This window comes from Tenrec ecaudatus, chromosome 11, assembly GCF_050624435.1.
Source record: "Tenrec ecaudatus isolate mTenEca1 chromosome 11, mTenEca1.hap1, whole genome shotgun sequence".
Lineage (NCBI taxonomy): Eukaryota > Metazoa > Chordata > Mammalia > Afrosoricida > Tenrecidae > Tenrec > Tenrec ecaudatus.
Window position 1 is genome coordinate 5680308 of NC_134540.1, and position 13380 is coordinate 5693687.

Consider the following 13380-nt stretch of genomic DNA (forward strand, 5'->3'; position numbering starts at 1 on the left):
CTTTCATCTGCGGCTGCTACAGACTCACTAATATGCTATTATGATTATTTCTTTGTATACTTTTGCGGTTTGTTTTTTAAGAAGCTGGCAAAGGACACCATGTATGTGTTTGACCCTCAGGTTCTTTTCATTTGGCCCTATAAACTCAAGCTTCGTGTCTGTCATTTCTATTTCCCAACAAGGCTTTGTTTCCATTTGTCTCCTGTGTTATTGGCAAGTACATGACAGTCCTTTATTTTTATAGACCCAACGATGCAGTGATCTGCACATTGTTTTATACAATTGCATTTCAAATCAGTTAGGAGAGGAATGGAGAAGGCATACTCGTTGGTGTGGTTATTTGCATTTGCTTGACTGCCTTTGCTGCTACTCTTTGTTTTTATGTGTGGGTCTAAATGATCATCAGGGATGGTCACAACCTGAAGAACTTCCCTGAGCACTTTGCTTGTTTGTTTGTTTCCCATTAGGTGTGATGCTAGCAAAGAACTTGCTCAGTTTTTGTTTATCTGGGAGTGTCTTTAGACAATTCTGAAAGATCTTTGTCTTGAGTCTAATGCTCCTGTTTGATGAGCGCTCTCTCTCTCTCCCTCCCTCCCTCCATCCCTCCCTGCTTTCCTGTTTCTCTTTTCCTTCCTTCCTCCCTCCATTTCTCCCTCTGTCTTTCTTTCTCTCCATCCTTCTCTCTCATTCTCTCCCCCCTCTCTTATATCTTTACTTTGTTCAGTAAAGATATATAGAGAAAAAATACTACTTTTCTTATAAAGTACTTCTAAAAGCACTCTCAATGTGCCCTCCCACTGCTTCCTGGCCTCTGTTGTTTCTGATGGGAAGTCAGCTGCTAGCCTGTTGGGGCTGAGTTAAACAGAAGGAATCATTTTCTTTTTGCAAGACTTTTGTCTTTGTGCTTTAGCATTTCTCCTGTGTTGCGTCTGGGTGTGGGTTATTTTGCATTTATCCTGCACGGACTTGCTTGAGCTTCTTGGGGGTTCATTAAAAAATTTTTTAATTCCAATTATTTTTCCCTTGAAAGTATGTGAGATGAATCTTGCCATCCCCACTTCTAAGGAGCATTCTGGCAGTATTTCCTCAAAGATAGAGTTGCTTGTTCTTCTGCCAGTCGGTGGCAGATTCAATGCTCTTGCCACAACCGTAATTCAAATGCCAGTGTGTTTCAAATGCCAACGATCTGCCAGTGTGTCTCATGCATTATCCAGCTTTCGTGGGCATAGGAGGCAAGAGAAAATACTCTGGCTAGGTTCAGGTGGGCCTTAGTCTTCAAAGTGACGTCTTGGCTCTCTAAATCTGTGCAGAGATATTTCCCAGCAGATTTTCCCATTGCAAAACGTCATTTGTTTTCTTGACTGCTTCTCTCAAGTACATTCGTTAGGTGTCCAAGTTAAATGACATGCTTGACAACTTTAATCTTTTCTCCATGATGTTGCTCTTTGGTCTGGGTGTGAGGACTTCTGTTTCCTTAGATGCATGTGAATCCCACTGAAGGCTGTCGTGGGTATGGACATCAGTCGGTGCCATTAAGCCTTCTTTGATTTCAGCCAGCAAGGTCATATCATTTCTATATAGAGAATTATTAATGACCCTTCCTTCCATCCTGGTATCACGTTCTTCATAGAGTCCAGCGTCTCAGAGCCTGTGCTTAGCAGGCAGATTCATTAACTGTGGTGAGTGGCCACAGCCCCGGTGCACCCTTTGCCTGATTTTAAACCCTGTCTGGTTTAAATCACTGCCTCTTGGCCTATGGAAGGTTCAGGAAAAGCACCATTAAATGCTCTGGAATTTGTATCCCTTCCAATATTATCTATAGTTGGTTATTATCCATAACTTTTGTGTAATCAATAAAATGCAACCATCCTTTACAAAAAAAAAAAAAACCAAAAACCCAAACTTGACTTCCATCAAGTCAGTGCTGACTCATAGCAATCTCCTGTGGGTTTCTGAGCCTATAACTGTTTATGGGAGTAGAAAGCCCAGGCTTTCTCTTGTGGAGCTGCTGGTGGTTTCAAACTGCCAACCATGCAGATTGAAGCCCAATGAGTAATCACTGTTCCACAGGGCCCCAACTCTTTTCTTTAGTACAGAAGAAAGGCATACTTATGTCTGCCCAAGATGCTTTGTAAGGAATTCAGGTTTTTCCTTCTTCCATATATATATATATATATACATATATATACATATATACATATATATCCCAACATGTAACCCCTCGGCACCGTGGTTTTTTTGTGGAACCCAGTTCAGACTGGCAGTGTGATGGGGCCGGCAGGGAGTGCTTATGGTGGGATGTCTCCTTGTCTGGAAACCAGCTGGTTCTGCGAGCACCTGGATGCAAATGTCAATGTTCTGTGAATATACAAACGGGTCCCGGAAAAGGAGCACAGACCCCGGCTCATCCTCGAGCTGCCATTCTAGACACAACCCCCCACACCAGCAGCTTTTCTACCTGGTGTTTTCTCCTCACCTGGGAGATGAGACGCTCAGACCCAGGGCCCGGCACAGGCCGTTCCTTGTCTATTGCAGCAGTCTTTGGGCCTCCCGGCTCCTAGGTGTCTCAGCCATGCGCACCCCTCTTTGCAGGGTCTCTCCCCGCTCTGCATGTCTCTCTGTTCTGTTCTTTGTATAACTCCGAAGCGATTAGGTGCAGGCTCCACCATTCTCAGATGGAACCTCTTTAAACCCTGAGTTTTGAAACCCCAATTTCCGCACAGGTTCACATTTACTGGTTAGGATGTCAGCACGTATTTGGGGTGGACCCACTGCGATCTGTGACAAACTGGCTGCATGTCGAGCGATGTATCACACTGTGATTTCCCTGCTAAGCCTGGGAGGCCAGTTGCACCCTCCACCCCCACTTCTTGACCCTTTCTCAACACAGAACTGTGTCTCCAAGCATGAAGTGCCCCGAGGCTGCCTCCCTAGTAATTGGGAGAGGCCAGCCATACACCGGATGTGGGCATAATCTGTGCTCTGTCCAGCTCAGCCCTGGGTCCAACCCAAGATGACTGACATGATCTTCGCATGTGCTTCTGTAGGACAGACAGATTTTCCGTTGTTTTGGCATCTGCTCCAACCCCCTCCCCCTATATCTCCCCTCCCCCCTAGAGGATAGGTGAACTCTAGCCTCTCAGATCTTCTGGCTAGCAGCCAAACACATTTGTGCTACACAGAGATGCTAACATTTGCTACATACTGTCTATATCCGAGAACAAATACTCTGAGCAGGTCATGCATTGGGCTGCTAACTCTAAGGTCAGCAGTTTGAACCCACCAACTGCTCCTTTGGAGAGAGATGAGGCTGTCTGTACCCGTGGTAATTTACAAAACCTCCAAATCACTTTGGGACAGTTCTACTCTGCCTTCTAGGGTCACAAGGTGAGAGTGAGTTGTTTGGGAGTGGGTGGCAGGAGGGCTTGGTGACACAAAGGGTTAAATGCTCCTTGGCTTTTAACGGGAAGACTGAAAGTGCCAGCCTACCTGGAGGTACCTCAAAAGAAAGCCCTGGTGATCTGCTTCCAGAAGGCCACAGCCGGAGAGCCCTTGAGAGCAGTCTCCTTTGCACACCTCAGGTCTCCCTGCGTCAGAATGGGTCAGGGCTCCCCTATCCCAGCAGCAGTGTGGGAGAAGGGGGTTCCACAAAACCACCCTCCTGGCCATTGTGTGGATTCCAGGTCACAGCGACCCCCCAGGACAGGGTCGAGCTGCCCCTGTGGGTTCCTGAGACTGTACCTGTTTATGGGAGTAGAAAACCTCGTCTTTGTCCCATGAAGAGGCTGGTGGTTTTGAACTGCTGACTTTTCAATCCACCTGGTAACTCAACTCAGCCCCAGGCCCGAGCAGTCACAGTAAAGAGCTGGCTCCAGAAAGTTTGCAGATAAATCCCACCATCTTTCCCTCCCACTTCCCAGAGATATTCGAAGGCCCGTCAGGGCTTCGCTCGCCTTGAGAATCACTCTGTTTCCTGTGTGTTCTTCGTTCCAGCGGATCCGAAGAAAACATGCAGTTCCAACGCTACCAAATCCAACCTTCCCAAATCCGGACTTCGCCCTCCCGGCTACTCACGTCTCCCGGCCGCCAAGCTGGCCGCGCTGGGCTTCGTCCGCAGCGCCAGCGTCTCCTCCGTGTCCAGCAGCCAGTCGGCGGACAGCGCCCACCCCGAGCCCACCAAGACCAACCGTAAGTGGGGACTGGGGGGCGGTGGGTTGGGGGCTGGTGTGTGCCTGGCCTTTTAATGGTGGTGCGTTTTCTGCGTGTGGTTCACAGAGAAGCTCGACCGATCTTAACCTGACACCCCTGGGGTTTTGAGATAAAACACCTGCTGAAGGCAAGTCACCCATTTGGCCCCTCGTGTTAACCGCACGGTCCAATCCATCGCAGCATGGGCGCTACGTGCAGCCCAAGGGAACGCGTTGCCCTGAGCTGTCCCCGCGGGTGCTGGACTCATTTGAGCCCGTGGTTGCAACGAGAGTGTTCATCCATCTCTTGGAGGGCGGTCCTCTTTCTCTGCTGCCTCTCTTCTGAAGCAGGCCAAGGGGTTGGTCCCTCCTGGGAACATGTCCAGACTCCGTGAGATGAAATCTCAGCCCCGGGGCGCTTCGAAGCACAGCCTGGCTGCGCTGCCTCCAACATGGTTTTGTTTTGTCCGGCACCACAGCTCATGTTTGGCACCCTCTTCCTGGGCCCTCCTGGTTTCCCGGCCAGCCTCCACTACATGGGAGGTGGCTGAAAATACTCTGGTTGGGGTTTTGTGCTGGGCTGCAAATCCCAGGGCCAGCAGTTCCATCCCGCCAGCTCCCTCTGTGCAGACAGAGGGGCCTGTCTGCACGGCTCTCCTACGGACTTCCAGACTCAGAAACCCACGGGGCCGGTTCTGCTCTGCGCGTTGGGCTTGCTGTGACTTGACATCGACGTGCTGGCAGGGGGCGGGGTTTGTGTGTGAAGAGCCCACGTTGCACCGCGTGGGAAGCATCAGGCCACGAATCACAAGGTCGCCACCAGTTCAAACTGGAGGGCAAGGAGGAGAGCCTTTTTGAAAAAAGCGTTCGTTGGCATATAATCCAGGTACCATGCACTTTAATGATGTGCGTATATTAAAGAGTTGTGCAGCCATCGCCTCAATCGAGTTGACAACATTTTGCTCATTCTTGGACCCATTATTTTTAGCTCCATTACCACTCAACCTCTGTTGCCAGAGCCCACCCCCCAAAACCCCCCAAAAAAACTCACTGCCGTAGAGCTGATTCTGACTCCTAGCAACCTTATAGGACTGGGTGGAACTGCCCCTGTGGGGTTCTGAGACTGTAAATCCTCATGGGAAGAGGAAGCCTCATCTTTCTCAGCAGGTGGCTTCGAACTGCTGACCTTGTAGTCCAGCCCAGCACATTGCCACTCTACTGCTAGTTCCTCTCTCTGTGGATGTATCTATCTTGGATTTCATATAAAGATAATGACGACAACATAAGCAAAGCACAGAAAAGCCACATCCCAAGAAAAAGCAGAAGATCATCGAAACTAGAACAAATTAAAAATGATTCCGGGGGGAACACAAGGGGTTGGGTGTTACATTTTACCCCAATTCCATATCTGCAGTAATCCACTTTCCAATGGATTATCGGACATTGGAAATTGGATTTGGGATTGCACCGGTAATTGCACTCTGTCCGAGGGCAAGACATCACACCGTGGTCAGGGTCTCAGGGAATTCGATGATTCAATCTGAATGAACACTGTGTGACTTGATTGGGGGCTTGCACTGTCGTCCACAGCCTTCTGCAAACTGGGTGCTCAGGTAACAAGTCCACACGCAAGTCCTTCCTCTGATCTCAGATTTTAATATTTACAATCCTCGGATCACATGGGCTGTTGTGTTATGCACAGCTCTTGATGACTGGAGAGGTTCACCATTCTGCTGTCACCATTTGGGGAAACCGCTACCCTTTTTTTTGACTGTGGCGTGCATATAGATAATCCACACACCTCACAGCGTAGGAGAGACCATGCCTGCTGCCGTCAAGTTGATGGGGAGACATAGAACACTGATCTAGAACTGTCCCTTGGGTTGCCAAGGCTGTAGTCTTGACAGTAACAGACCGCCTCATCTTTCTCTGGCTGGTGAGTTACAACCACCAACCTTTTACTTAACAAGCAGATCATTTAACCACTAGGACCCCTAGAAAAGATAATGGGTTATCAAACTGTACCCAGAAACCAGTCATTCTGTAGACTCATGTATCCCTAGTAACCTGTCCATCTCCCTCTGTATGATGAGTGTGGTACTTACATAATTTCATGTCAACTTGAAGTGTAGGGGTGGAGTCTAGCCTGTCAATCAGGTCACAGCCTGATGGTGCCTCCTTGTGGGCGTGACCTCCTCATAAGGAGGATCCTGGGAACAAACCCCTCTTCCCCACCCTTCGCTTTACCTTCCACACAGCTGAGACCTGTCAGAACCTTGTGATGCTTCCACCGCCATTGGATCCACAAGGCTCTGCACCCACCGGCCTGTGGTTCCCCCTGTGTTCTGCATCATTGCCTGAGGCTTCGTGAATCTGAAGAGGGATTTATGGACTGGTATCAGACTTAAGGCCCTGAGTTGGACCTGGCTGGGATGTTTTCCAGATACACAACTGCTTCTTGACACAAAGCTCTTTCTTACACATATATGCGTGCCACTGGCTTTGTTTCTCTACCCGGTTTAGCACAATGAGGGAATTTGAAAGAATGGGTGGGAAACCCCACTGGTGGGGCGATTTCCTTCAGAGACTTTCAGTGCTTGCACAATCTGCAGTCTTTGTTTAGAGCTTGGAGATTCTTCTTGAAAAGTTTCCTTTCTTGTTTGAATTGTCTAAAATATGTAGGCAGATGTTCTGTTAATGAGTGAATCAGGTCAGGGTCATGGACCTCCTCTCAGTAGGAAATAGCTGCCTTTCCTGGAAGGCTGATCGGTGAAATGGAGGCTTTCTTGGAAAGCTTATTTACAATGTTACTTCAAGTATTTATGCTGCTGAAGACTGGGCCATGCATTCGCATACAGATCCCGGGTTGATTTTCTGGGTCTGATGTGCCTTTTAAATAAGACCAGCGTCCACTGGGAACATTGTTAATGACACCCGCAGAAACAACCATTAACCTACCTCCTGGTCCATGGGCAGAGCGGAGTCATTTTTTATTCATGGGGAAGAGAGTGGAATGTGACTCCTGGGGTCGGATTGCAGAGAGGCCCTTGCCTGCTAGAGCTTAAGTCTTATTGAAGTCTTTGTCCATTCGCATTCAAACACTCCAGCAACACCCAGAGGTGGGATGAAAGGGTCTCGTACTTTTACACAAATACAGGCAGGCAATCTCCCTAGATTACAAACCTTTCTGCTCCTCTGTCCGTCTTTCAGTGGAATTCATACCTAAGTCAGAACAGTTAGGTTCAGTTAGTCACTCACACGAGCTAGCCAACTGTTCATCTCAACACAGAGAGCATGAAAACATCGGACGTAATTTCTTACCTGGTGCATCGGCTGAAAGTTGACACGACACAGCGGCTTTCCATTCAACAGTTCCTACAAGAAAGGAGCCAAGACAAAGGAAATAAAAACCACTCTCCAGTCAGTTCTGATGCGTGGCGCCCCCGTGGCTGACCACAGAACTGCACCCTGTTGGGTTTTCAATGGCTGGTCGATTGCCAGTCTTCTGAGACATCTCGAACCTCTAACCTTTCAGCTAAGAGCTCAGCAAGGTCACTGCTTGCACCAGGGACTCCAGAGGGAGAAGGGAATGTGTCCTTAAGTCCATGCTCGTGTGGCAGCGACAGGAGACCGCGTGGCACCTTGTGTGTGGGGGGGGTGGGGGGAGGTTGGAGGGGCAGGGACAGGGGTGAAACTGGGTCTCAAAAAACTTCAGGACACCCGGCCTGGCTGGCTCTGGGCTACAGCTTCCAATATCATCATTCATAATGCACCAATAAGGCAGACTGAAGAAGAATCGGTCCCTTTGACTTATGACCTTGGCCAAGAAGAGTGAAGGTACCATGGTCTGCCAGAAGACTGAAGAAGTCTTGGAAGAAGCACAGGCTGGGGGGTCCTTCGAACTGAGGGTGGGGAGATTCCATCTCACGTACTTGGAGCCTATTGTAGGAGGGAGAAGTCCCTGGGGAAGGACGTCACGCCTGCTAAAGTGCAGGGGCAGCAGAAAAGAGGAAGACCATGGACAAGAGTGGGGGAGGGGTGGGTGGCACGGGGGCTGCAGCAGTGTGAGGACAGAGCAGAGCCTGCTGGTGCTTCAGTCAGTTGTTCACAGGTCACGGTGAGTCGGGAGTGACTGGATCGCACCCACCCACAGCAGGATTTACTTTCCCATCCTGGCTTAGGGAGGGACAACTTTCTGGATTTGCTTGACAATACCCAGGCCAAGAGAAAAGCTGAGAACGAGCCATCCAAAGGGAGTCGGGACAGTTTCGGTAACTCTTGGAATGGGGTGATGGAGCGGTAGGAACGTCTCAGGTTGTGTTGGGCTCTTTCTGCAGGGAGGTAAAGGCCTGCATACCGGCCAGAGACTGCCAGGGCTGCCTGCCTGCCTTCCCTCCTCTGCTCTTTGGCTGGGCGACTTACCCTCTCTGTGCCTCCGCATCCCGACTGTGAAATAAAGATTACCAGAGGGGCCACCCCATGACAGTGCTGTTGTCACCCCTGACTCACGGCAACCCCAGGCAGAAGCAACCACATCCTGCTTGGTCCTGGCCGGGGTCACGATCGGCCGAGGACAAGTCTGTTCTGATCCAAAGGGTTTTCGTGGGCTCGTTTTCAGAAGTAGCTCAGCAGACCTTTCTTCCTAGTCTGTCGCAGTCTGGAAGCTCTACAGAAACCTGGTCAGCATCATAACAGCATGTCAACTCCCACTGGGAGGCAGGTGGTGGTTGTGTAGGAGGTGCCTTGGCTGGGACTTGAACCTGGATCTCCAGCATGGCAGTGAGAATTCTACCACTGAGCCACCCCTGTCCCCATAGCTTTCCCATCCAGTATCCATTGCTTTTCAGCTCACAGTGACACGTGTGTGTCACAAAGTAAAACTAGGCTCCTTAGGGTTGTGGTTTGGAGAAGGAGATCACCGGCCTTTCTTCCAAGGAAACTGCATGGAATCAAACCTGGAAACCTTTAGTTAGCAGACAGAGAGGGGGCACATAAACCATTTCAGAGCCTGGAGCCTCCATCGTTCCCCATGGGAGTGACTGCATGGGGTTCTTACATGTAGAGGGCCTGATGCGATGATGATAAGGCATGGGTGCCATCCCCATGCATTGACCGTGCACATACATTCTACGCTGTGAAGGATTCAGGGGCTGGGTGGGAATCAAGACTGTGACACTTAGGACAGATGTCCAGCTCCTGTCATCTACCAGTAACTGAGATGACAGTCGTAGCTGTTGACCAGTTCATTGTCATGAGCACCTCTCATTTTTGGACTGTGCCTTTGACGGGGTTCTCTAGAGAATCTCAACCACCAAAGCATGCCTGTGTTTACATACAGAGACATATATCAAGGAGGTGGCACACGCAGCCACAGAGGTGGGCGAGTTCCAAGACTGTGGGTCAGATGTCAGGCTGGAGGCTTCCCCTGACACCCATAACCTACTTAAGCAATGTAGGTCAGACAGCAGGCAGCTGGCTGCAGAGGTGAAGGGATCTTCAGCTAACGTGGCAGACTACTGACAATGCCCAGGATCAGCAGCAATGTCGCAGGCGACTGGCTCAGGTCCAAAGGGCCTGCGGTCAACGGCAGGATCCATGTCCAGCAAAAAAGCAAGAGACCTTCACCACCGTGTCCACATCTACTGGAAGCAGACCACGCCCCCAAAGCAACGCCCTCTCACGTGATTGGCTGCCTGCAGCAGGTCTCATCCTGGAGCAGGGAGGTGATCCCAAGACACACGGTCTCATCGTGGGCGGTGGTTCTACATCACGCGGACATTAGTGGCCCAGCCAAGTTGACACACAGCCTTACCAGCACAGAGCAGCCTGTGAACCTGGAGGTGAAGGTTGTGTGTTGAGTGCTTTGTCAGCACGCGCTCTGCCAGGTCCTTTGAGTGCTATCGTTTAAGGAAACACGTCCCGTTGGGTTTCCTCTTCAGAAAACACAGCTATGCGAGGGACTAATGGCAGCAGTCATTCATCTGTGCTGTTGGCATTTAGAAGCAGCGCCCGGAATAGAAACCGAGACTTGGACCCGGTTTTATCTCTGTGTCTTTCCCACGTCTAAAAGGAACACTTGGCTCTGCAGTGTGTCCGGGCCCTTGCCCCGCGTCTCGCTCCATCGGTCTGTTTTCCACTGCCCGCGGGCTGGCCTTCGTCAGACATCGCAGCCTGGTTTCGGTGAGCGGGGACAAGAGGACCGGGCGAGCGGAAGTCTAGAAGCAGCTTCTGATTCTCTCCAGCCAGCAGGAAGCCAACCAAATGGCACAGATGCCTTCGAATCCCCGCCGCCCCGGAATCTGGAAGGATGCAACTCAAGTGTTCTTTGTACGAGGGGGGGGGGTGGCAGGGAATCAAATCGTTTTCATTGAAGCTCTTGCTGTTCATTTCCCCACACATCCAGCCCCCACTCCTCCCCCTCCTCCCCTCCCGCATGTTCCCCAAGGAGAGCATGGCTTGTATCCTGAGTGTGATTCAGCAGTGTTTCCTTGTTTCCTCGGTTGCTTAAGCAACACCGATTCTGTCCACCTTGACTCTGCTAAAGGCACCCTGGCAGCCGGCCCTGTGGGCCATGCTTTGAACTGCTCACCACCAGGTCAGCAATTCAAACCCACCAGTAGTTCTTCTGGAGAAAGATGAGGCTGCCTGCTCCCGTCAAGATTTAAATGTGTCTGGAAGCCAAAGGGGAGATTCTACTCCATCCTACACGGTGACTGTGACTCAGCACGGGCTCTGTGGCAGTGAGTCTGGTTTTATTGTTCACACACACACACACACACACACACACACACACACACACTATACAGATAGTAAAATCTTGGTGAGCAGGCACTTGCCAGGACTGCCTTGTAAGCACTTGAGAGAAGGTGCTTGCTGCCAGCCTCCAGGTAGAACTCTTCCTCATTATAACATTGTCTCTGTCTCTGACAAACTTCCACCCAACATAGGTTCTCAGGTTTCACTGCATGCATGTGCGCACATGCACACACACACACACCCATTTCCAGGTTTTCCAGAAACCAAGATGGTGTCTCCCAACCCTTCTTGTCACCCAAGTAGCTGTGACAGTAAGGCAGCCACCCAAGGCCCCCCATGCACGACTGTGACAGGAATCTGAGAAGCCTTCCTTGGCACTATTTATTAGAAATGGTGTGTGGCAGGCAGCTGACATGTCAGGCACCCTCAGCCATCACCCACCAGCACCCATTTACCACGGCCCTTTGACTGGAAGATGGGACATGCCAACATGTGGCAGGTGCTGCCAGCCCAGGGTGGGTCTCTGAGCTTGGTGCCCCACTCAAGGAGACGGGCCGGCTGTCAATGAAGCTTGTTCACCAAGCGTCTGAGCCTGGGCAGATTCTGTCATGGGGATGCTAATGAAGCCGAGGTGGGGGGTACGGGTACTGGGGGGGGGGCCAGTGTCGGCATTCGCAGGTACGATTCGTGTGTCAGACAGTCACTCCGATCACGCTGAGAAACATGCTGAGTCTTCTCGGCTCTTATCCCTCGTGGTTCCTGCACTGAAAGGTCGGGGGTTTGAACCCAGCCACTGCTCTGTGGGAGAAAGGCAAGGCAGCCTGCTTCCAGGAAGACTGACAGCCTCTGAAACCCTACGGGACAGCTCTACACTGGGGTTGCTATGAGACAGAATCAACTGGACATGGAAGGTCTGGGAGAAGACACGGGGTGTCGGTGGTGGTCCAGTCGTAGATGCCCACCTTCCATTCAAGAGACTGGGCTTGCTCCCACACAATGTACCTCTTGAGAGGCCACGGCCCATCGGTCACAACAGAGCTAAAAGTTCTCCACAGAGCCTGGCCACCTGTCTTCGCAACTGAAGGTCCCCACGGAGTCTGGACACAGCACGCCAGAGCCGGAGGGTCCAATGCTGGCTAATCATCCCAGAGCTGAAAGTTCTCCCCAGATTTTGATGCCCCTGAATCGGAAGATACGGGAGCGGTTCCTCATCATGCTCGCAGAGCAGGATGGGTGGAAAAGTGCTGCCCCGAGGGTCCCAGTCCAGACCCGTGGGGGTGTATTCCTAACAAAGCGCGTTTGCATGCCCTGTGATCCCTGCAATCTGCTTCTCCTAGTCTTCAAAGAACCAAAAATCCGTCCACGCAGTACTTTCTGTGGGCTTCACACGGCCAGCTCAATTCAGAGCAGAGAGGTCTGCTCAGAAGGTGAACATGACTGACTGGCTTTTAGGAGCCCAAAGGGGGTATCTTCATAGACCGTCGGGAAGGACAAGGGATGCACGTGAAGGCTTATTACAAAGAAAGTTGAACATGTTTGAAAACAGCATTGGTGAGGAAGGCCAGAGAAGCTGAGCTGAGGGTCTTTTCCCCCCAGGGTGAGTGAGGGTGTACCTGCGTGTCCTTTGATGGTAGCAAGAGCTCTCCCGGGAGCATTTCATTGGGAAATTGTAATCCACCACCCACGGCCCTGGTCAGGCTCCTGAGACTTCGTTCTGCAACCCAAACTCAAAGAGCCTTGGAAATGCACATGATGTGAGGTCCACCGAGGATCCCCGGATGGTTGTTTGAGACTGATGTGCAAATGGAGGAGCACAGACTACTTCAGAGGAGGACGGGGGAGACGGAGGAAATTCTGCCTTCAGAAGGGTGTAGAGCCAGATGGAGGGTATGTTGAGAAACAATACCTTCATGTCGGATTTATTTATTTATTCTTAATAAAGACTTCAGGGCTTTGTGGCACTTCTTTGTGACTTCCCCTTTGCATTTTCCCTTTAACAAAATCCAACAACGTACAAGTCATGCTAATAGTTAGTGATGCCCAATATTGTCTTTAAACCCCAAACTCACATCCACTGAAATGATTCCAACTCATAGTTACCCCCTACCAGTGCTCCACTGAGTTTCCAAAGCTGTCCATCTTTACGGTCCAACTGTCCATCTTCACAGTCTTCCTGCCGCAGAGGGGCCGGGTTACAGGGCCAATCGTATTCCCCGTGCGATTTGCTGAAAAGATTGAAATCTTCATCTGTCAGAATCAAGGTACAAACATCATTTGAAAATCCAAAGAAATGAGGAAGGGCTTGCCCTTCAACGTTTAAAATTATATCTTAAAATTGGGGATGATTAATATATAAACAAGGTATCTCTGTGGCATGAAATAGAAGATTCAGCTAAATGCCCAAGTCGATCAATCTATCACAACCAATAAGTATGAC

General features: G+C 50.5%; 1 protein-coding gene across 1 annotated transcript in view; it reads left to right on the forward strand.

Moving 5' to 3' along the window:
- Positions 1–13380, forward strand: part of MTUS2 (microtubule associated scaffold protein 2) — a 283680-nt gene that overhangs the window by 120991 nt on the left and 149309 nt on the right. Inside the window, exon 4 of the mRNA XM_075562809.1 lies at positions 3994–4188. Coding sequence (XP_075418924.1) covers positions 3994–4188 — 195 coding nt within the window. The remainder of the gene's footprint in view (positions 1–3993; positions 4189–13380) is intronic.